Source organism: Cinclus cinclus, chromosome 21, assembly GCF_963662255.1.
Source record: "Cinclus cinclus chromosome 21, bCinCin1.1, whole genome shotgun sequence".
Classification (NCBI taxonomy): Eukaryota; Metazoa; Chordata; class Aves; order Passeriformes; family Cinclidae; genus Cinclus; species Cinclus cinclus.
In genome coordinates this window covers 6,709,907-6,734,043 of record NC_085066.1, presented here as the reverse complement: position 1 = coordinate 6,734,043, position 24,137 = coordinate 6,709,907, and the positions used below count along the sequence as shown (strand labels likewise).

The following is a 24,137-nucleotide window of genomic DNA, read 5'->3' as shown; positions in this document are numbered from 1 at the left end:
AGAAGCTTTCCAAAACAATGACCTGGAGCTTCAGCGATCCACATCTTGCAGATAAATAACAAGCTACATTTATGCAATAAAGCACCAGCACTGGATTATTCCATATTAAAACCTTGGCACTTCTTAAGACAGTGATAATTTGGAACAACAGAAATCATGTGGGGAAGGGTTTTTGTCAGTACTGGCTACCAACATGCTCTGTTAATCCATCACCTTCACCTAAAATAATTTACACTGAGATGGAGACTTTTGTCCTGCAAAATCCCAAAAGGTTTTGCGAAGACGACAGCTCCCATTGCCCTCCCAGGGCAATACCTGGGCAGGGCTTTGGCTGGCCCTGGTTGGGGAGGAAGAGCTCTGCTCCCTGTCTGCATCGCCTCTGCTTCTTTCTGCAGCACCCAGACATTCCTGCCCTGCTTACTCTGGGAATGGAAATGAAGTTCATGAACCACCTCAGAACTGGCTGGGCGGGACAGGAACAGCCTGGCCCGTGTCCAGACACCAACTGCCCCACTGCCCACAGCACAGCTTTTCCAAAGGGACACCCCCTGGGCACTCCCAACCATCTGCCGCTCAGAAACGATGCATTTCTTCACAGCACTTGCTGAGGAAAGGCAGCCTCAGAGGTCTGCCCCCAGGTGTTATTCTACACAGAGACATGCAAAGCTCACTCAGGGACACGTGTAACACGGATTTGTTTGCCAAAGGAAAGGCTTCAACGGGCTGGGAAAATCCTTGGGGGGTTCCTAAGCAAGATACACTGTGTTACAGCAGGATCAGGCTGGGGTGCAGAATGCTTATTTCAAATTAACTCCGACAGAGTTTAATGAGCAGTGAGTTTATATTCCAGTAAATTAAGAGAGAAGCTTAGGTAAAATGTGGGTTTATATGCACGGGAATAAATTATTATTTACTCACTTTTGCGTTCATGCCCTCAAATACGAAGACATTTGTTGGGATTTATTAATATTTATAGCACATTATAATAAATACCCACAAGAGCTTTGCCTGAAGGCAAGCTATCTTACCAATGTAAAATCTGTTGAAGGTCAAAGGGATCTTTTACTTGTGTGTGGATGGCAGGATCAGCCTCTTTACTTGGAAATCTGTATCAGCTGTGATAATTTAAAACTTTAATTAAAGACTCAGTGACAGATTATCTACAAAATGTCTTCCTGCTGCCCAGTATTCCATCAAGAATGTCTCCAGAAGCCCAGGCTGAGTAAGCACACTTGCCAGGAAATATTTCACTGTGGACATGTTAGTTTTTATCTGGCTCACTGGGTAACAAATTATTTTGTTGAGGATTGGTGACAATGAAAATTAAATTAGACGCGAAACCAGACCCCAACCCAAAAATTTATAATATTTGTTTTGTTCATCCCTCAAGAAAATGAAACAGGGAATTTTTCCCTTTGTACACTGCAGTAGGTGAGAGTTGCCTGGAGCTGGCAAAGCAGAGGAACCCATTTAATCTGGATCATAGCTTAAACCAGACGAAGCTGTATGAGGGAAGGGGATGGCCCCCATCCCAGTATCCTGCACCATTCACAGACCACATCCAAAGGGTTGAAGGAAAAGGGAAGAGCAACCTCCAAGTGATGCACAGAAAGGGAGTTAAAACACATACACATCCCACCAATACCAGGGCTCACCCCACAGCAGTGGACAGGTTTATGGAGAGGGACAAGCAGAGGTGTGGGAATGAAGCAGGGTGAGGAGAGAAGGGCCCAGGAAGAGCACACAGGCACCTCTACAGCCCTGGCCAACGGGAGCATGCAGACCTCACTGGGGATTTTGGCATAGGGGAGTGGCTGGATGTTCTCAGGGAAGGCAGCAGGACCTGGGGCAGGAGGGACAGCAATGATGGCACCATGAGCTGGACTCTAGAGTGGCAGGCCACTTTGTGATCCTGCAAAGGAGAGAGTTAACAGCAGTGACACACTTCTATCTGGAGACGTCAAAGGGACTGGAAATAACAACTCGGGGCCATAATTCTGCGGTCTGTCTCTACCAGGAAATGTGAAATCCAGTGACCTTTCATCTCGGTGACAGAAATGCTGCACAGCACCTGGAGACATCGCCCTTAAAATCCACTCTGACAAATTGGATGTTAGGACGTGAAGGAGAAAATGTCCTCTGCTTTCCTCGCCCCAAATCTGAGCTTCCCAGTGACGTCTGCGTGCTCCAGGTGGAATGTGGTATCCCTTGCCAGGAACAGCCAGCCTTGAATGAGCTGCTGTGGTTAGTGAGGCACAAGATAACCATTGCATTTCTTTGGCCAAGAAGGAACAAATCTCCAAAGCCATTTGTTCAGACTGGTCTTAAATGATGGAACAGAAATCAGTATTGGCTTTCTATGAATTTTCAGGCCAGGAATGTTAGAATCAACAGATTTTTGCATTATCACAGAATGACAGAATTCCAGACTAGTTTGGAATTCCTAAAGATCATGCCCTTCCACGCCCTACCATGGGCAGGGACACCTTCCACTATCCAAGGTTGCTGCAAGCCCCATCCAACCTGGCCTTGGACACTTCCTGGGATAGAGCAGCCACAGCTTCTGTGGGCAGCCTGTTCCAGTGCTCACTGAATCACAGCACTTCTGCCCTTGGCAGCATGTAATTAATTAGGTTATGAAAATCTACCTGACTGTATGGAAAGAGAATTATTCTCTCATTAATAGCAGCAACAGCTGAACAATCAGGCAAGCCATGCTCCTAGCAGAGTGCAGCAAATGATGCAGGGCTGTGTTTTACCTAAAATGAGGATTTTCCTTACCAAAATTTTAAGGTGTAGCTTTTGAATTGAGAATTTGCACCACAGAGATTACTCCCCCCAACAACTGTATCCCTTGAGCTCTTCTGTTTGTCAGTCTGAAATTACAACCACAGGGACTAAAATCTTTTTATCACAACAGAACATGGCACTGTGTCTTCACCACTTGGGCAGAAAACAAAAGCTACTGAATGGAAGGAAAAAAACAAATAAATTAAAAGAGGCGTGTTTCAGTCATTTAAGTGGGTCTGTCAGCTTGTGTTGTCTTCATGCATTTGTGAAACTGAGCTTTAATTGACTGGCTGAAGCAGGAAATGGAAGACAAAATTTTGGTCTCAAGATGAACACAGAGCTGGAAACACTGTGCTCCTCATTCATTAGGATGTGTCAGAGTGGTTCACATGGGAAGAGACACAGGAATGGCTGCTACTTCTACTTGAATCTCCCAAACTGTAAGAGAAAGGTTAACGGTGTGTGCCACACTCAGCCACGTGCAAGAGCAGTAACAAACTCTGATCATCAGATTCTGCACAACACAGGAACTCCCTAATTTCTATCACTGTGGGAACCACTTAATTACACTTGTGAAGGACACAGCCAAAACTTCCAGCTTGGGCCGACTATAAGGCAGTCAGCCCCAGCAGCAGGGAGGAGAAAGCCCTTCCAGCTGAGGAGTCTCCAGCCCTGCAGCCAGGCTGGGACAACAGGAGGGGTTCAGCTCCCCCCACAGCACCCCCATGCAGACATCCATCCTCCATCCATCCCAAAAACCAGCCACAACCCTCCGCTGGCTGAGCTGTGCTGCAAGCCTCAGAGAACAGGATGCCCAAGGTATCCAGGCTGCTCTGAAGGGGATGGTGAGAAATACACCCCTGCCTAAACCAGATTTCAGATGTAGAGCTTTATGTACATCCCTGACAGATGAGCAAAAAGAGGAGTGGAGAGATTTGGTAAAACCATGGATGAAGTTTCCTGGTTTCTTCATGAGGGTTCCAATCACTTCACTGTGTTCTACAGTCCATTCAGGATGCAGCTGATCTTCTTTCTGTCCTCCTGTCCTTGTCCCCACCAGCAGGAGCTGCTCTTTCCCTTTCCCCCTACTGTTTTGGGCACGCTGTTCTGGAAAGAAAGATGCTTCTCCCCCTGGTCACTAGGGGTGCTGGGGACTGCAACACAGAAAGGCACCTACCTCCAAAGGGGGTGTGGTTCTGGGGGAAATGGTCATGGTGGGGAAGGGTTGGTAGGGAAATCCAGCAGCTCCTGGAGCTGTGTGGAGGCCTCTCTGAGCCTGCACTCCTGGGAATGCTCACATTCCTGAGGGATGCTCACAGGTCGGACTCATGCACAAACCGGATGGGATGTGCTGCCACTGCAGGTGAGGGGATGTGGGATGGTGCCCTACATGTGACAGGAACGCAGAGGCCACACACCCTCCAGAGGTGTTAGTGAGGTGTGAATGGGCCAGGCCTGGTGACAGCCAGTGGTACCTCCGAGTCACCAACCCAGGACACCAGTCTTGGTGAGTGTGATGAGAAACCTCACACCCAAACACAGCGGGCTGCGCACAAAGCCGGTGCACAGCGCTGGGTAACAAACCTCTCCTCTGAACCTCAGCAATAAAAACAAACCAATGAGGTTTCATATGAACATTTTCTGCTTTCCAACAGAAATACAAAACTCAATGAAAATCTGACAAAATATTTTTGAACAAAAATACAGATACAGACCTCAGGATTTCAAGTAAAATTTATGGCATAATTTTCCAAACATTTTTAAATTTTTCAAGTTTCTTCAGTAAAAGTATTTTACGTTTCCTACTTTTTGCCTTTTTCTCTGTCTTACAGAGCAGAAAATGTGTTGAAAATGTTATTTCTTTACCAACATTTTCATTTAGGTACAAAAGCAACCATTACTCTTATTCAGCAGCAGTGATGTATGTAAGAGCAAATATACACGGATAGTGAATTCTAAACACAAGGAGATGAATCCAAGCAGCCATTTCTTACATGTTTAGAAAGCTGTGAAAATGTTTATGTGCAGCTGCCTTACCTTTTAATCTGTCTTCACATCTACATTAGGAGAAAGGTGCTTTTTCAGAGACGTATGTGAGTACAGGCTGCGGTACAAGACTGGGGAGACCTTTTTGGAAACAGATTTATTTTCCAAAGAGGTACTTGCAGTCATTCCAAAATATTTCTTGAAAGTATTGATGAATCAGACTATAATTCATGAAATCACCTCAGCAGGACAATGAGAGCCAGTGCTACACACAGACTACAGCACACAACTAACAATGTTCTGGGCTTGGTGGGTGTCTTACTGGCCACAGGAAAAGTTCTGCCATTGATTTTGATTTTTCCCTTGGCCTTAGATAATAACCATAGGTTTCTTAATGTAGGGACAAAGACCTTTTCTCATGTATTTGATTCTCTGTTAGACTAATTTTGAGGAAAAAAAACCCAAAAAAACAAAGACATGAAACAACAATCACTGATATCAGGACTCAATCCTGCAAAACCTTTGTCAAGCCAGCCATTCCACTGGCTTCAAGGAGAAGACACAGGCAGTGAAGGGCAGCTTAAACTTCCACTCCATAACTGAAGCACCAGGAGAAGGACCAGCCCGTGCTGATGGAAGCAAACCTCAGTAAGAGCATTTCAATCAAATGTTTCCTTCACATCTCTGTTAAAGCCAACACAGTTCTTTCTTACCATTTTTGCAGACAGGACAACACTGCTCTGGTTCATAGACTGGGTTGACACACTCGGGGACTGCGCAGTCTGCTACAACACAGTGAACTTCATTGCTGGGCTCGCAGCGACACCATTCGCATGGCGAGGGCTAGGAACAAATCTCAAATTAGCCCAGTGCCTCCCGCAGCTCACAAGTTTGCAACATTCCCATCTTGCCACAAGACAAACACATCAGCGTTCAATACCCCTTGGCTGAGTCATTCATCACGGAGATACAAGTTAACCTCTGGCACAAAAGAGCAACCACAACATCGGGAAAACCAGCGAGCCTCAGCCTTGTTTTCCCACTCAGAGTGCAGAGTATTTTAGAACTTTAGATCTCTTTGCCAAAAAATCGGAGCTGAAGCTTCTAGGTCGTACCTTGCTCTACCCATCTATTTTATCTTACATGTGTAGCCAGAAGAAGAGCAGGATTTGTGGAAGGTCACAAGTGGTGGTTCATTCCAGGAAGGGAGCAGAGGCTGATTTTCCAGGCCATACCCATCTCTCACATGGACCACCACTGCCAGCCACCCCCAAGCTGTTGAAGAGGTGCTGTCCATGCCCCAGCCTCCTGGGGTGTTTCCATTCCCACTGGGGTGTTTTCATTTCCATCCTGGGGTGTTTCCATTCCCACTTTTCAGGGCAGAGGAGAACAGTGTTGCCCTTGGAGGAGTAAACCCATTTTATCCCCTGTTTGTGCAGCAGCTGCAGCAGGGGTCTGTTTCCTGCAATGCAACCATGAAATCTCAACCTGGCCCCTCTCCTGCTTGCTTCAACAAGGTTTGTGAGCAACAGACTCACATAAAATATGTAATTAATTAAGAGACCGAGCAATTCTACTGAGTCAGGGAACCCAGGATTAAAGCACCCAGATAGATAGTTTTGTTTCAACACCATCAATCCGGCCAGGAAGCTCTATCCACCTCCAAATTGCACAGTTGTTACTGTCTCAACCTTTAAAAACCTGTGAAAATCTGCTAAAAACATAGAAAGGTCAGTGTTTTAAGGTTCCCAGTGACTCATGTGTGTTTAAGTGTCATGAAAGCATAGCAACAGAGCTAAGGAAGGAGAATAAGAGGAGAACTGAAAGGAAAATAACTTCCTTTCAGTACCAGTAGGTTCAATATGTAACTCCCAGTTTCTCAGCATCCATCACTAACATTTCAACGAGTAAATGTGGGTATTGGGAAAAAATCTGCTTTACGTGACTCTGCAGCTGTGGGAATTCCTCAGTATTAGAAAATATTCCTCAATATTGAAAAATAAAGTGGGATGCAAAGAAAGAAGGATTCATCCTGATGTATTTCAGATCCCAGTGATGGGTCACTCATTTCTACAAGACAGATACAACCTGAGCCCTGTTTTCTGGTGTGTAAGAAGTGCTTCAGTTCACCTCTAAGAAGCTCCATGTGTCTTGAGTAGAATAATTTATTCCCAGGAAATTCATTTCTACCTTAAAATGCTCTAATTAAAGCTTCCCTTGCTTTGTCTCAGCATTTGCAGTCTATAATTCCTATCACCTCTCATTTGCTCATGGCTTTGGCAATTTAGATAGAATCAGCACTCCTTGAGCAAGGGAAGAAGTGTGTGGAGGTGGAATTCCTCTCTCTAATTATCGTTCCTCTTTCAATTCTGCTTTGATTTCTGTCTGAAGCACAAGGAATCTAAATTCATTTGACTGACATTTCTTATTCAAGGCTATTTAATAAGAAGAAACAATATAGAAGAAAACAGACAGAGCTATTTGCTGAGGGATCAATAAGAAAATTGCTGCTTTGTTTTTACTCATTTTAATCACTAATTATATGGAGCAGCAGAACTAGATCTTGTGATTTGTGGAAGTTTTCACTGACGTTTCCTCCAGGGGTTGTACCCATCCTCACTACTCCAGTGGCTGCAATGCTAAGAAATATGTGATGCTCTTCCAGGGCTGCAGCTCAATCCACAGCTCAAAGAGGATCAGCACAAGCAGAAGCTGCCCCTGAACGACTCTGCAGCTGAACAAATGAGACATGACACACACATCTTCTGCCTCAGCCTTGGTTGTGCAGCCTGCAAATGACACTGTACTAAACCAGGAAGTTGCCTGACGCTGGGAGCAGCTTTCCAAGCAGGAAGAGCTGCACATAATTACAGAGGGAAAGCACACCCTGGCAGAACATGGAGCAGGCAGCCACCAAATGAAAAGGCAGCTTTGGCATGACCCAGACCCTTCCCTGCCAGCTCCTCCTCCCTCCTGTATTAACGTCAAGCCACTTGGTCTTGTCACCAGGATCTTCCTCTACCTGACCACTTTGGTCACCTGTCAGTGCCACTTATCAGGGGACTCCAGCCCTCCTGACCACTTGGTTTATGAGAGCCTTAGTACTTTCTTCCATGGGATGTGCTTTGGGATCCAACCTGCAAATCCCTGTCCCTCCAGAAAGGACTTTGCCCCAAGCACACTTGAGATTGAGTGTCTTGAAACTGTCCTCTGCAGGCTCTGCCTCCGAGCTATTACTTTCCCTGGTGCTACCCTTCTTGTGGAACAATTCTGAGACACTGGCCAAAAAGTCCTCTATCTATTGGTACAGGCAGCAGGAAGACCAAGCAGCAAAATGAAAAACTTGGAACCAGTGAAGAACAGGGAACCAGCAGAAGATGTCCTTAGCTTTTGTTTCCTGTTTCCCAATTTAAAGATTAATCATGAAAGAGGGGTGGTTTACACATTTGGAGCCACTGAAGTTCAAACAGTTCTCTAGAACTCTCATCCCTGCTGAAGAAGGACACTTTAAAAATACGGGGAGGGGGGGGGTTTAGAGTAGGAAGGAGAGAGGACACTGTCCCATATGGACAATGCAAATGCTTTATCCTTATCCCTTAAACTGATATTCTGGAAAGAGTGTTGAGATTAAAGGACCACAAAAGGTGGTAATTTATTCACTCCTGTGTCCAAGGCAGAATAATCTCTTAGAAAAATCACTAGGGAAGGATTCATTAGGCAAGATTTCAAGAGCAGCTGGTAAAGAAACTTTCTTCTGACCACTGCCCAAAAGGAAAGGGTGCTCAGGATGCCCAGCCACAGCTACAGGTCCACACCATTCCATGGTCCTGTACTGCTCACTGTGATTTCAGAAATGGCTCTATCAGCAACAAACTGGGCCCTTCTGTAGAAGGTACCAGTCACTAGAGCAGTTTGACTTGGCCAAACCAGGGCAAAGCACTGAAATCCCTTTTCCCCATCTCCACCTCTAATGGGGGTGAGAGCAGTCAGGGGCAGTGGGATGATGCATTCTTGGATGTTGTTGTCAGCACAGGGGCCAAGTCAAGCCAAGCTGGTGGGAAGCAGACATGGCCAACATCTATTCACCACTGAAGGGCTTTTAACAGCAGCTGAAATGGGACACAGAGCACAGGGGACCTTCTCAGTCTCTGCACTGACCCTAATCCCCCTCTCCTTCAGCCAGTCACTTCTAACAGACCAGAGCAGCACAACCCATTCATAACCACCCCTAAGATCACAGCCCAATTTCTACTTCTGTTCTACTCATCTCAAGGAGGACTGTGAGCCCAGGTTTGGCTGGGAGGGCAGGTTCAGCCTCTGCTTCTCTGTGGAATGGCCCCATCACACACCTCAGGATGGCTGGAGGAAGGAGACAGCACCCCTTCTGTTGTGTGGCTGGAAAACCTGAGTCTCAGGTGCTGTCAAATGAGAAACATCTGCAATCAGCAGAGTACGTTAACAATGCAAGAAGGAAGGAAAATTAGAAGAGAGAATAGAAAATACACATGACTAATAAAGATTTTATGTGTGCGAGTACATAATGATAAACTATATAAACAAACACATGAAAAAGGCAGCAAAGGAAACAGAATGAAAAATAAGATATACCCTGAGCAGGGGAAATTGGGAAACTAAACAGAATATGGGTGCACCACCTCTGAATCTTTACTCTCACACCCAGCTCCCCACTGCTTTCACCCTCTTTTTGGAAGCAAATGCCAGCACACCTAGGAATTATGACTGCTAACATCATCCAGCTATTCCTCTCTTACAGGGTTGGGCACCAGGTGGATCCTTCTTTAGTCAGCTACAAGGTTTCAAAAACCTACAGAAATTTAGTACCTCTGAGAGGTCTGTTTGGTGAGCAGGCCCTCATGTCCTCTAAAAGGACCGGTGGACAGCCAGAGAGATCATATGATCAAACAATTCTTTTGGGAATAAGCCACAAAACTGATTATTCCCAGACCCAAGGGAGAGGTGGAGAGAAGAAAACATAAATCCAAATTCAGAACTCATAATGTTTAAATCTACTCCTTTAAGCTTTTCTACAGCTGAAGAGATCTGAACCAAACTTTTTTCTTTTTTTTTAGACCACAGCACCTGGTACAATCACACCAATAAATGACACACAAAACTTCAAAGATTTTAGGCAAGATCTTGCAAGAAGCACCTCAGTCATCTCATTTAGTCGTAGGAATTCTCTTGTTCCGAGTACTTCCTGAAACTCATCTCTGCATTTCTCCCTTAGCTCATGCCTTGACCATAGCTACAGCACCTAAGCCACCCTTCTGCTGCCCCAATCATGGGAAAGGTTTTCCTGTGTCATCACCAAGGAACATTGTATCATCCCTGTATCATCACTCAGGAATATTCTCCCTCAGTGAATGGAGGAAGCGTATCTGTAATTATGAAACATTTTGCAGCTCTCCTCCTGCCTGCCTGCCTGCAATCAGGATTTCTGTGTCTCGATGTCTGCTTGTCAATCACTCTTAGCTGCTTCTACAAAACCCCTGAAGATGATATCTGACTGATACTGTCTATTCTGTCAGTCAACAAGAAGCTGTTTCCCTCACTTTTTGCTCTGCTGCCACACTCACCAGGCTAACTGGTTCCCAAATCACCCAGCTCAGGAGGTGTCTCAGACCAAGTTTTAAGGCTGCAGCTCCCTGTGATCAGTTGGGATTCTTCCAGCTGGCTTCACCCAGGTTTGAGGCTCATACCTCTCCAGGAGCTGGGAAAATGCTGTTTATTTTCCAAGCAGCCTTCCAAGACTAAAGTGCCATTTGGCACCTGAGTATATCAAGAGCCAATGGATCTTGTATCATTAAAACTGACTGTACAGAGACCTGTTACTCCTGGAGACCTTGCACTCCATGAATCTAGAGGCCAGCTCCTCCAGGCATGTTTAGCACAGCCATTTCCTAACACTTTGGACCTCTCCTCACTTTTCCAAGAAAAGGCCTTGAGTTGTGCGGCATTTTCTTTGTACCGGGGTTTTCAGCCTCATGGAAGAAAATGTACACCTTTTCTGGAGCCAGGCTGCTCAAAGCCTGAGATGCAGTTATCAGGATTTGCTGTGCTCTCTCCCCACTCATTCCTACAGCTAAGCCTGAAGAGGGTTTCTGTGCAAGGATGTCCCCTAATCCATGCTGGAAGGCTTCATCTCATTGACAAGGTCCCATGAAGTGGTGCATAAGGACCACGTTCTTGTGCTGCCTGACACACAACAGCCCTTCACCAGCCAGACACAGCTCCTACCAGACAGGAATACTTGACTTTTCTTTCAGGGAGCAAAGTAAGTGTTTATAACCATCTCATCATGTTACAATGCACCTGATCATCATGCAGGGGCTGTTCACGTCATTGGAAGACAATCCAAGCATTTCCACTGAATTGAGTACACCTATTATTGGGGCCTGTGGTGCTCTTCAGAGTCAAACAGGTGAATTTACAACATGGCCAGAATGACTGGAGAAATCTGCTTGGATGACTGGAAGACAAAAAGGGGTATAAGCACAAAACTAAGCTAGTGGGGGCTTGTTTTCTGAGCTCTGGGGAAACCCAAGGAGCCATCACATCAGAGCAAAGGCAGAGGAGATACCAGGACTCCTGGTACCACTGCAAACCAAAATCAGGCATTTCAGCTCCCAGCTTCTTCAAACACCAAAAAGGACATGGTGTGTAAGGATGTTCCTCTTCTAGGTGATACTGCAAAGAGAAAACATGTTTTCATGGCAGTTTTACTGAATATGGAGTTAAAATGCTTTTTCCCCCTTTGAGAACATGCTAGAAAAAGAAGTGCCAACACCTTAAAAACGAGGTGCCATTCCTTGCATTTCTGCTGATGCCAAGGGGGTTTGGGATGCAATGGATCTCACCTGGCACTTCTGCACACCCTGCCATAGATTCAGATCCACAGGCTGTGTCCACATGCATCCCCTGCCTACAGGTCTGGATGTGTCCCATCCCCTGCAAGTGCTGGGCTCCAAGGAAAGGAAAACTAAAAACTATCGCTGCTGTCAATCTCTCCCTGTGAGTTTTCAAGAGACTCACAAAGATAATCCCAGTCAGCCTTTTCCCTCAGACAGGCTGGACTGATGGCATCCTGCTCGATTCAGACAAAACAGCAGGAAAAGCAGAGCGATGTCTGTCAAATTGGGCACTTGGCTCTTAAGAGGAGCTGTAACTTTTAATGACACTGAGGACAATGGAAATTCTGATGGAAATTATCTCTGTAGCTACAGTTTCAGGTGGGGGATTTATTGGCAAGAAGCAAGAAAGGGAAGAAAGTTGGGAAGGACCTGATAAATACAGTCGGAGGCAAAAATGGCTTTTGCATTTTGTCTGAGGTGGGAAGTCATAAACCAGGGGAGAGGAATAAAAAAGGAACTGGGATAGCACTCATCAGAGATACTCCTGGAGGGGAAATTAGAATCATTTTCATTGTTATTGAAATTGCCTGTGATCTCAGGCAGATTAGCAGAAGATTGCAGGAAAATTCAGAAAGCTTTCAGCTGAGAAATTTTGCAGGTGCCAAACTTGTGGAGAAGGAGCTGGTGAACAAGTCCTGCCTGAAGGTGAGACTGAAACCTGCCCACTTCTCTTTTGAGCTGCTCACTCGGCTTTCACTATTAGCAGTGTTTAAATAACCATCTGATTCTGATTTGTGTTAAAAATTTGTGCCAATACAAAAACCTAGAAAGGGAAAAAATTCTCTTATTTTTGTCACTTAGTTAATAAAATAAGAATTATCCAACCAGCTAGTGGGGATACAATACCAATTATACTATAGAAACTGTAACCACTTGGATTTTCCATAGGTGGAAAGTTGCTTGAATAAACAATATGTTGAATAATTACAGACAAGCACACTCACTGAAAACACCATCAGGTTGCAAATTACTTTGCAACAGGAAGAAAGGACTAAGTCATTAGATAATTTATCTGCAGTGAAAAAACTGGAGCTGCATCCTACTAATATGGAGCACTAGCAATACAAATCAACATTGCCATCCAAAAATTGAAAAATGCTTGCACCACACTGCAGATTGGCAAAACCAAGGACCTGGCTTCCAAGCAGCAGCAGCAGAAGTTGAAATCCTGTTTTTAAGGGAGCCCTCAACACACACATAAGCACTGCTAACATCAGAGCCTTTCCAGCATGCTGGCAACCAGGCTTGGATTCTGGAGATGGAAAAGCACAGGGATGCTTTAACTGCTCCAGGTAGTGTATTCTTTGCTTCCCCTCATCCCCAGGCCATGCCTGTCCATAAGCAGAAACAACATTTTCCTTGCCATTCTTTTGTCAACATTCTTGGGGAGCCCCACAGATCAGCAAGGCAGATGAGGGGCACAGAAGATGTGCCTCATCCCAGGTATCCCGGGCCCACATCTGATGAGTCAGGGTTGTTGATGGCTTTAGGTGCTTTGTAGTCAGATATCTGCTCTGTGCCATGCAATTTGATGAGTTTCAAAGGCTCCTGGAACCATGTCTGGATCTGAAGAGTGACTCCTCCATTAGCTGATGAGAGAGACAACCTTGAGCCAGTCCTGGCCCCTTTTCCACCAGAGCTGTGTATCTGCAATCTCCTGGTTGCTTTTCTCTCCCAAGAGCAGTAGCAAAGCTTTCTGTAAAAACATGACTTTGCACTTCTTCTGTGAGAATGCTTTCGTTGCTTTGATATATGTCTCATTTTATTCCTTACAATAGTTGCACTTCGCTTACCCTGGGGCTGAGGGGACTGGAGCTCTCTATTACTTTGGTGATAATTTTTATGACTCAATTACAATAGTTTTTTTAGTTCAGACATGCCCAGTGCCCAGGAAAGGGGACTCCCGAAAGGTTACAGATATGACAGATGGGGACCATGGTTCCAAAGTGTGAAGTGCAGCCCCATTCAGACACAGACAAAATATCTGTGTATGCTTCACATTTGTTAAGCTCCTTTTAATGTCAGCAGGGAAAGTGAGCCCAGCTGGCAGCTTACTGGTCTCCATTCCATCCTGGTTGGCTTTTGCAGTGAAGGAGCCAGATCTAGGAGAAAGCCTCCTGGAGCAGGGAGAAGGGAACAGAGGACCTGCTCAGAAAGGTGATCCCTTTCACGTGTGTTTTCCCTACACCAGAGTCTGGTGTTTCCTCCTTTGTCCACACTGAGAGCTGGGAGAAGGTGGCAAGATCAGCCCCATGTAAACACTGATAAAACACTAAATTTCTATTATGGAGGTAGGTATAATACATCCAGACATCACTGTGGAGGAGATATGGATCTTGGTCCTGTTCCCTCTGCAGTTGCCAGCGGTGTCTGGGAGGTTTCTGTCCCTCACAGGATGTCATCATTTGGTAATGAGCACAGGCTGGGAAGGATGTGAACTAAAAATGGGTTTGAATGGGTTATCTGTGATGAGAGAATACACTGGGGTCTGGATACAGGGAGCACATTGGGCTAAGCCTCAGTAAGAAAGGTTTTGCTGACTGGGATGGCCACAGTTAACAGACTGAGAGATTCACTGCTTTCAGGAGCTGTTTCAAACCCTATTGCTTCTCCAAGTATACTGATTTTACTGTAATTCCCAAAGAATTACCTCTGATATTACCACAGAGCAGAGTAAGGAAGGCTCATGTATCCTTATTTTGCAACTAGACTGAGCATTGTCACTACAGAACTTATTTAATTACTGCTTTTAAAATAGTAACTAGAATAATTAGCTGATTGAGCATTTTTAAAATTAATTCAATTCTGCATAGAGCACATTCCAGTGGCAACAGACACATACCTACACTTCCTCTGGCTCTGTCAGGAAACAGTTCCCTAAAAAACCTTCTCACCAATGAGCTGTGAATGTTTCTAAGGATGACATCCTTCTTCCTAAGCTGATGACTTGAGGACCTCCTGCTCACCAGCCCCACAGAAACAGCTTGGGTGACAGAGATGAACATCTTGGGAGAACCAAGGGATGAGCAGTTCTCTCCTTGGCCCCACTGAGCATTGTCTGGCACAATGATAAAGCCTCAACTTGATTTTACCACCCTTGGAAGGAGCTGGTAACACCTGCATGTGCTACTTATTCCATTTTCTTGACAGTAAGGCTTCAGAAGCCATGGAGGGAGGGCAGGGAAAGTGCCAGAGCTTCTCCTCTGGCTGTGCAGAGATACTCCCTCTCCTTCAGCAGCTCCTTGGACAGCCCCAATTCTGGAAGCAAGCAGAGCTGATGGGCTATTTCCTGGAGTGAATAACTGAAAGCCCAGCCCCAGCTCTGGCAGTACGAATGTTGGGCACACATTAATTCCTGTGTCATATTTACTGGAAAACTACCAATTCCTTGGGAATTGCACATACAGTCTGAGTTCTGCACCGGGTTGTTGCACCATGACTGAAACTGGGGGCTTGTGCTCAGTTCCTGCTCATTCTGAATTGTGGGGATGCTCAGTTTTGGGTCTCATCCATTTCAATGGGGATCTCTGAGACTGTCTGTGTGTGGCACAGCCAGCACAACTGAGCTCTGAGCTTTTGGGGCCCCCCATGTATTACTATGGTCCAGGAAAGAAAATTCCATGGATTTTTTTTTTTTTTAGCCAAATTCTGAATAAAGCCCACCTTCTTTCACCTATTGTAATAATGTATTTGTGCATAATGTGATATATATGTTACAGAATCAGTAGCTAAGTGCATAGCATAATTTTAAAAATAGGTTTCACTATAGATCAATATGTGACAGGCCTATCTATTTTAGTATGTTTTCTTGGTACAAATTATGACAGAAATACAGTAAGTCAGTAATTTTAGATTCCTTTGCATAGACATTGTCACTGTAATTTTGCCAGGAGGGAGATAATAAATCATACTTTTCCATCTGACTGATGTTCTGTTTCCCCTGTCTGGTTTCAATGGCTGTATGCTATCTTCAGAGCTGGCATTGTTCATGGCTCCTTTTATTAAATCACAGGCACCTTATTGAAATTTCTTTTGTATTATGATTTTCTAGCCATATGTGAAATTGCAGAACACACAAGAAGAAGAAGGAAAAAAAAATTAAAAAGCCCCACTTGTTTGAGTCATAGTAGAAAAAAAAGCTTGCTGAACACATCTTGGAGAGAAAAAAATCCCAATATTAAAATGGAGGACCAATGCTGGCCTTCTCCACCCAGGACTGCCACACTCTAGTTTCTCACCTAAGAGCACCACCCCACCAGTAACACTCTGCAACATCCCAAGTGCTTCATTCATATTTGATAAGCTTGCACTCCTAGGCTGGGTACCTGCTGGTCTGAGCCAGGCTGCTGTTTACACCACTTAATTTCTATTTCTGGTACAGTTCTGGGGGTGGGGAATCACTTTTTGGTTTCACTACCTCCTTTTTTCTCCAGCACCAGGATGGACACACTGTGTTTCAGAGGCTGAGAGCTGCTGGGATAGCAGCTGCATACCTGCCTGCATGTGCCTTTTCATGAGAGGCCTTGCTTGGTTCAGTTAAATTCAGGTAATTGCATTAATAAAACATTTTAAAGAGCATTAACAACGGAGAAGGAGGTGCCACTATTCTGAAGTAAAGGTTTCCATAATGAGCTGAGAATTAGTGTATGATAATGCTGTGTAAGCACACAGTCCCTCATAGATTTTGGGTTCTGATTACACCTAAAGAACCCTGCTAGAGCTGTGTCCCTACTGTGCAAAGCACTGTTCAAGAAGACATAAAAGCAGCAAAGTACAAAAACCTTCACTGAAGAATTACAGGTGATTTGTGGACAAAACAAAGCAATGAACTTAAGATATAGTGGCAGGGAACAAGGGGAAGAAAGAAAAAGTAGAACTTAGAGCAATGAAATCCTGACTCTTTTCAAGTCAGCAAAAACTTGGCCCTTGAAGGAAAAATTTCACCTTTCCTCCTTTTTTATTTTATTTTTTTTCCCCAGTGTGGAGGAAAAGGGCAAGGGCAAGAGCAAGGTTTGTTTTCCCACCTCTCCATACTTGTGCTGATCCAAGGGACAAATACTTGGGCATCACCTAAGGACCTTTTCAGTGAGGATAGGTTTGGGAGGAGCAAAGTGGAAGGGGAGAGGACAAGGAAGTGGAGAAGTAACTGGGAAGGGCAGGCAAATAAAGGCAGCAGCAGAGGATAAGCACTGGTAGAGCCAATGCCTAGAAGAAATTGCAGCTCTGTGCTCGGCAGAAATGAAGACAGCCACCAAAGGGCACCCAAAAATGTCCAGCGTGTTTTCCAAGCTCAAGTTCACAACTGCAGGTTGAACCTGCTCTTCTCACTTGAACATCATCAGGTAGGCCAAAACCTCTTGTGTTCCCACCTAAAGGATAACTCTCCCAATGTTCTGCCAGGCTAACACAGATATTTTAATGTCTGTGCTTAGGAAATTTCTGCCCTGGCTTGGTGGAAAATGGTACCACGCTCACCCTCCTGCAGGGACTGGGAGCAGTCCCTGCCTGTCAGTCTAAGACAGAGAGAATATTTCAAGAAGTCAGCTTGACAATCTCTTGTGAACTGACCATTTATCTCCCAGCAATGGCATTTTGCTACTTATCCATAGGTCTGCAGAAGGTTATTCTGGATGTGCCTCTGCTGGGTGATGAGAGACCTAGGAAGTTCAAAGCTGATAATGGACTTCCCAAACTGACAACCCAAACCTCTTCCAGTGGCTCCTCACTGTGGCTACAAATACACTGTAACCACACCATAATTCCATTTCTCAAATGTGTGTGCTTTCCTGTCAGTAAGCCATGCAAGAGAACAAAAACTAATCAGCACTTAGGGACACTGTTGCCTCAGTGACATTTGCAGGATTTCTCCATCAGCTGCCAATGAATATCCATCACACTGGCAGAACACTGTCGCCTTAACTGTACATCAGCTGCTGGCTGGGGACATTCATTTAAAACACAACCATGTGTACTTACAATAACCAAGACCAATCTCCATTTGCTTGTTTTCTGTCTCTGAGAAGAAAGGGGAGGCTTAACAACCTCCCTGGAAGATCTCTGTTCCTACAGGTGAGCACAGAGCACTTGGGACTCAGACCTTAACCTACACAACTGAAATCAAAGCAAGGATGATGCGTGAGAGAAAAAGCAGCTGCCAAGTGACCCCCAGAGTCCCAGCCAGATCCCTCTGGAGAAAACAGCCTGAGACTTCCAACATCCTTCACACCTTCCCTGCAGCCACCACAGCTGCCTTCACCCCTGCTCTGACAGGGGTCAGTGGGGACCTGAGAGACCACATTCTAGTCCAACAAAGAGAAAAGCAGAAAAGAAGATGGGAGAGAGAGATGGATCCCAGTAAAACCCACCAGACCTGCCCACTCTCCTGCTCCACAAGCATCAGAATCCTGACCACCAGGCATCAATCTGTATTTTAGACACGTTTGAATGAGACCATGGTTAACATTAGAGAGACTGTGCTGGCCTGTTCTGCAGGGGTTTCCAGGTGGAACCTCAGCCTCAGCCAAAGCTGGGGGTAAATCCCACTGAAAGCAGGGAATGAGGCAGGCTCTGTACAGGCAGCTGGGGTCCCAAATCCATCAACACCTCCCAGGACCCATAAGAGATGAAGATGCTGCATGGGGTTACTAAGCCATCTGTCAAAGACAAAAAATTTTACAAAAGGATACAAGAAAAACTCTCAATGGGTTTGGAGTTATAATTGAACTTCAGTTCAGCATTTCAGTTGTACATGTTAATGACTGAGGGACACAAGGATAAATATTTGGATATCTGTCTAAGCTACATGACTTGTTGGCATATTTGTATTTTGTGCTTATGACTGTTGTGACTCAAAAAATCAGATGTGCAAGATCTGTTCACTAGAAAGCTAAATGTTCAAGAAATGGGCCTTTGTAACTATTTTTTACTCTAAGAGCATCACAACTACTGCCAGTGGTAAGAAAAAATATTAAATCACATTTGGATTTCTCACCCCAAACCTGAGGAAAAAATCTAGAAACAATACAGGAAAATTCACCCAACTGGAAACCTCTCATAGATATTGATATCCTAAGTAAAAGAAATTCCGAGAGAAAAAATTAATCCAAATTTGTGAAAGATCAGGCAGCTGAAATTTCTACAAGATGAGTCAGTCCTGGCACACACACACAGACACACACTTGCAGAAGATTTTTAAATAGAGGCTAATTTCAGCTGAAACTCAGCAGTGACAAGCACTTCTATAGATGACGATTTGGAATCTACATACCAGCAAAAGTAAATCAAGTGGGTGAAAGGGTTCTGAGACCACATAAAACAGTGCTTCTGTTTCCACTGAAAGCAGCCTGGGTTTGAGTCAGAACAGCCTCTCGTCTTTGATTTCAGTGTGTGTGTAATGGATGTGAGAAAGTTTGTAGACCTTATAAATTCAACAGGATGAGGGAAGAGCAGAGCTCAGAGCCTGTAAAACCTATGAACTGCTCCGGATTTCATCTGCAGAGATAGCAGGTAAATTTTATTCTGTTGAAATAAACAACAAAATGCTTGGATGCCTCATAAAGTCAAGACTTCAGAGCAGCAGCTTCCTGAATCTCAAAGAAGTTCTGTCTTTCCTATAGAATTTATAAAAGTCATAGTTCACAGGTGCTTCTTTTCTCCCCATGAAACAGTGATCTTCCATTCTCTGAGTTTCCTACAGTAGTCTGAGGGAAAAAGCAATCCACTGTCTATTCTAGGCAAACACAGGGATTTCCAAAACATTGGTTTCTGCCCTATTCCATAAAGTATTGAGCTCTCAGCAAAACACAGGTCTAGGTCAAAAGTTGGACTGTCAGCTAAATTAAGTGTGAAGGATCTCACAATAGTCCTGGACAGAAGGTTACTGTGTGTCAGAGTAGTGTGACACCATCTACTTTGTGCTCCTCAGAGGGGACTGGAACTTTGCTTTCCACAGAATACCCCAAGTATCTGAATACAGCAAACAATGAACCAGATGGCTCCTAACTGTCTCCAACAGCCTTTCTTTCCTGTATTCTCTTTTCCTAGAGTTTAAGCTGTTATCAAGATGAAATATTTTCTTTCAGGGAAAGAGATTACTACTTTTCCACTTAATGCACGTACAAGAGATAGATCTTGTCATTAAAGTATCTCCCCCACTGAAATCTCTTCAAAGAGTCCTTACAAATTTCTGCTTCCTAAAAATGAGACCTTCTACCTCTCACATGAAAACCTGATCACCTATGTGAGATATCTCACCACCTGACAACACAGCAGTCAAGATAGGACCACTGAAGTATGATCATGGGATGAACTTGGGCCAGGCCTTCCCAGGGCAAGAAGAAACTTATCTGAGCAGTTCACAAAAACACAGCACTTTCACATCCCTCAGTGAAGCAGAGCAGGTTGATCAAGGTGATGTTCCTCATACATTTGCTTTACCTTGTGCTTGTGACATTAAATTGTCTTGTGCAGACTCAGTGACTGCAGTTTCAGATGGACAGAAAAAGATAAACATACACCACACATGACAGAAGAAAGGAACTATTAACTGCTACCTTCCCTGAAAATGACAATTCCTGTGAAAAGGGGAATTGCTATCTATGTTACCAAGAACTGGTGAAGTACACAGACCTATATGAAATTATTTTCCTTTCCGGAAAGACAATAAACTGTCCAAGTGTATAATAAGATCAGGCTCATAGCCATGAAGAGTTACGGGCTGTTTTTAATTATGGAGGTTCAACTTTTAAAGCCACATGACCTGGAAGAACACACTTGTGTACCTACAGCTTTTACAGCCCCTGATCTTCATTGTGAAATGCTGTTTTCCTTAGCAGAACTGAAAGCTCGTGATCAAACTCACTAGAATGAGAAATGCAGGTTGTGTTGTGGTTTTGGAAAACACTGTCTTGTTTTTAAGATATGTTTCAGGATTTCTTTATGACATTCCTTACATGAAATCAACTATTACAATGAAACCCCACACTTCTCATTGCTTGAGATGCTTATCTGCCTAGGAGCTCATCTTCTCCATTCTAGACAGCCTTATCACAGCTGAAATGAAAAAATTAAATAGAGTTTATCATATACTTATTTGCACGCTCATATAGTTAATGAGTAACAACCCTCAACACCATGCCATCAATTTTTTGCTATCCAAATTGCAAAAGGGTTCTTAAAAAGCACTCAGTACTGGCTTACACACCCTTGGTATTCCAGCATGATCCATGCTAGGAGCAAAGGAGGCAGATGCAGAGGGCTGGCAATTCCCACAGGGGCTTTTGACCAACCACTGGCCCTCAGGGAGTGCACATAAAGGGGAGGTGACAGCTTTTACATGAGCCACACCTGCATCACAGCTAAAAATGACAACTTCAGCCTTCATCGATGGCAGTAAGCAAATACTGAGTGCCTTTGAGAGCTCCCAACAAATATGCAGCTCCTAAAGCATACTAATAGGAAATACTGAAGAAAGGGTACCATACCTTAAATTCCTCCAAGATTTTGTAATTTTTCCCATGATATTCACAAAAGTTTTTCACTTCTTTGCATTCTGGACAGCATCCATTGTGTTCCACTTTTGTGCACTTTGGGTGGATTTTAGGGCATTCTGGTTGATCGCAAACAGGTCCATCCTCAGTACAGACACAGGGACAGTTGGAATGTCCTGGGAAAAAACGTTCTCCCAGCTTGTACACAAAGCCACTGTCATCCACACAGCCCTTCCCCCGGTAATCATCAAAGATCAGGTTGTCATTACTGGAGGCCTGGTCCCCTTCATCAGCAGGGTAATCTTCATGATTGATGGCAGCTGGACTGACCAAACCAGGGAGCACAAACAGAAGTATCCAGGCTTCATGGATATGAAGAGCCATCCCACTCCTCAGCTTCTCCATGGGACCTCAAAGCCAAATACAAACAGTTGCTTCCATAGGGAGACCAGTGTTGTGGTCTGAAAACAAACAGTTTCAAGTGAGAAAAAAATAAAAATTCAAGGAATATTGACTTTAAAAAGACATTGTTTCAACCAGCACTGAAGGATAAAACTGAGATTTAAAACTGCACAGATAACTATCACTGTTTTATTTGAATTAAACTTCTTCTTAATTATTGGTAAAGAGAACACAGCATGCGAAATACCTAAATTAGACACACGTGCCTGTAAGCATATGACCATAAAATACCTCCGAAGGAGTGGTGGGTCACAGAATCATCTAATTTTCACTTTCCTCATTTTTGCAGTTGAGTTTTTGGATGCACCAGAAATTAAACCAGCTGCCTGAAATCCCATGGTGAGGGGCAGCTCAGAGGGTTTTGAAACCAAGTTTAAGAATGGTCTAAACCTCCTGTGGTGGCAACTGTCCTTTGGTGCTACATATGGAGCACAGCCCACTTCATTAAACTGAGGTGGGAAACCTTAGCTGGAAAAGGAGTTAAGTAAAATCTGTTGTCTGATCTGAAAGATAGTGCTGGGTTAAACTTGGGCTGTGAGAGGTGGAGTAGTATAGAATCTTATTTACAGCATTTCTGAAGAGGGACTTCCTGGGCTACCAACAAAGCCCAGCCTGCAGCAGGTACGTTTAATCCTGACAGAAGCAAAGATGCAATCCACCTTCTCCATTATTCAGCATTTCAGTAATTCCCAGCAAAAAAAAAACGTGGAGTGCAGGACGTTAAATGTCTGCATAATGCACGGAGCCGCTGGAATGTGTCGGCCTGATTAAGCTGGAGCCTTTCTAAAACTTCGGGAGCGATGCAGCACGGCCCGAGCTGCGGCGAGCTGTGCTGAAGTGGTGGAGTGAGGACGGACCCCGGCAGGGAGACGAGATTTGACTGACCCCGGCAGAGTCGGCACCAGGCGAAGGCTCCGTGCCGGTGTCTTGGGAGCACTTCTGGCTGCCCACAGTGCCACATCATTGCCACCAGCCTGCCCACGTACCAGCCAGCAGCCAGTGCAACCCTGGCAGCAAACCGGTTTCTGACCACTCTAAAAAAAACTCGGCGAAGTATTACAGGAAACTTTTAAATGAGATGAAATATCAGCATTACATAGACTGCAGAACTACGGAGGTAGATGCTGGCACTAACAAACAAACAAAAAGGACTGTTGGGGTGTGCGTGTCATCCTTTTTTTTCCTCCATTCCCAGAGCATGCACACACAGGCACACGGAGTCTACACAAACATGCATTAACCTACACACACAGGGAGCATTCCCCTCCACCCCTCAGGGATTCATTTTTATATATTGGCATTTTTGGTGGACTGCAGATGTTCAGCAATTAATTCTCCCTTAATTGAAGCAAAAAAGCAGCAGCAGGAGGACAAAGCTTTAATCCCAGAGCAGCAGCTAAAGAAAGGATCCTGTTGACCAAGCAGTTTTTCCGAAGCCACAACAGAGGGAGACACCGGATATTACACAAGATTTATCAAATTGGAAAAGATATCTTCTTAATTGAAGTACTAGCTGTGTTTCCATCACAAGGACTATTTACTTGTTACTCCTATCAGCAATACCTATTCTAACATGCTGTTTGGAAATCCAGCGATTCATGCAGATACGGCTGCTTTACATATCTACATAGCAGAGAATCTCCCCACCTAACGCTACAGGTAGGTTACAACACTGCAGATTTGTGGGCATTTAGGGGGGGAAAAAAAAGCAGCAAACAAAGTAATTCGTATCTGAGGAAATGTGAAACAATTGTGAGAATCTGCTGGAGTTTGATGAGGAAGCTCTCAAAACAATATGTGTGTCTATACATGTATGCATATAAAAGTTGTCCCCAGATCATAAATAAGAGCACTATATTTTGCTAGAGCAGCTGAGCTGTCCCACAGCAACTCACAGGCACTCGGCTCGATCCTGGAAATCAGACAGACTGCAGACGTTTTGAACGGACAGATTTCAACAAGTAAACAAATGCTGCTCGGCTCAGAATTAGTTTACAGCTTGAACTTTCTCATCATTTCTCATCCTGAGAGAGGCCAGGATCGTAGGTAAGTCTCTGAAACGTTATCCATCCGCCTTCCCTCACCCCAAGTGAGTAATTCACACCTACCTGATCAGGCTGGATGTGAAAGCTGAGAGGGGTCACAGGCCAGCACCGACTGAAAGGTTAGAAACAGATTAGTGAAAGCATTTCCTCCTAATCACGTTTTCGGTGTCGACTCACGGACAATCCCTTTTCCTCCACCTCCCATCGCAAAACGGGAGCGCGGCAGCCCAGCAACCACAACATGAGAACTGAGCTTTAACCCGGCGCCGACGATTCAGAGGGAGCAGGATTCGGGCGGTCCGGAGGCTGCGATGCCGCGGAAAAACCCCGGTGCCAGCAGCAGAGTCATCGCGGCGAACTTGGGCTGCATCTCCTCAGGTCTCGGGGCGGGCGGGGGAGAGAAAACAACCCATCCCTGTCCCCTCCCTGTGCCC

The 24,137-nt window shown here is 44.7% G+C and overlaps 1 protein-coding gene across 1 annotated transcript in view; it reads right to left on the bottom strand.

Moving 5' to 3' along the window:
• Positions 1-21,601, bottom strand: part of VWC2L (von Willebrand factor C domain containing 2 like) — a 41,570-nt gene extending 19,969 nt beyond the window's left edge. Inside the window, exons 1-2 of the mRNA XM_062506723.1 lie at positions 21,191-21,601; positions 5,490-5,619 (exon numbers count right to left, since the gene is read on the bottom strand). Of these exons, the coding sequence (XP_062362707.1) occupies positions 5,490-5,619; positions 21,191-21,601 (541 nt within the window). The remainder of the gene's footprint in view (positions 1-5,489; positions 5,620-21,190) is intronic.
• Positions 21,602-24,137: the final 2,536 nt, after the last annotated feature.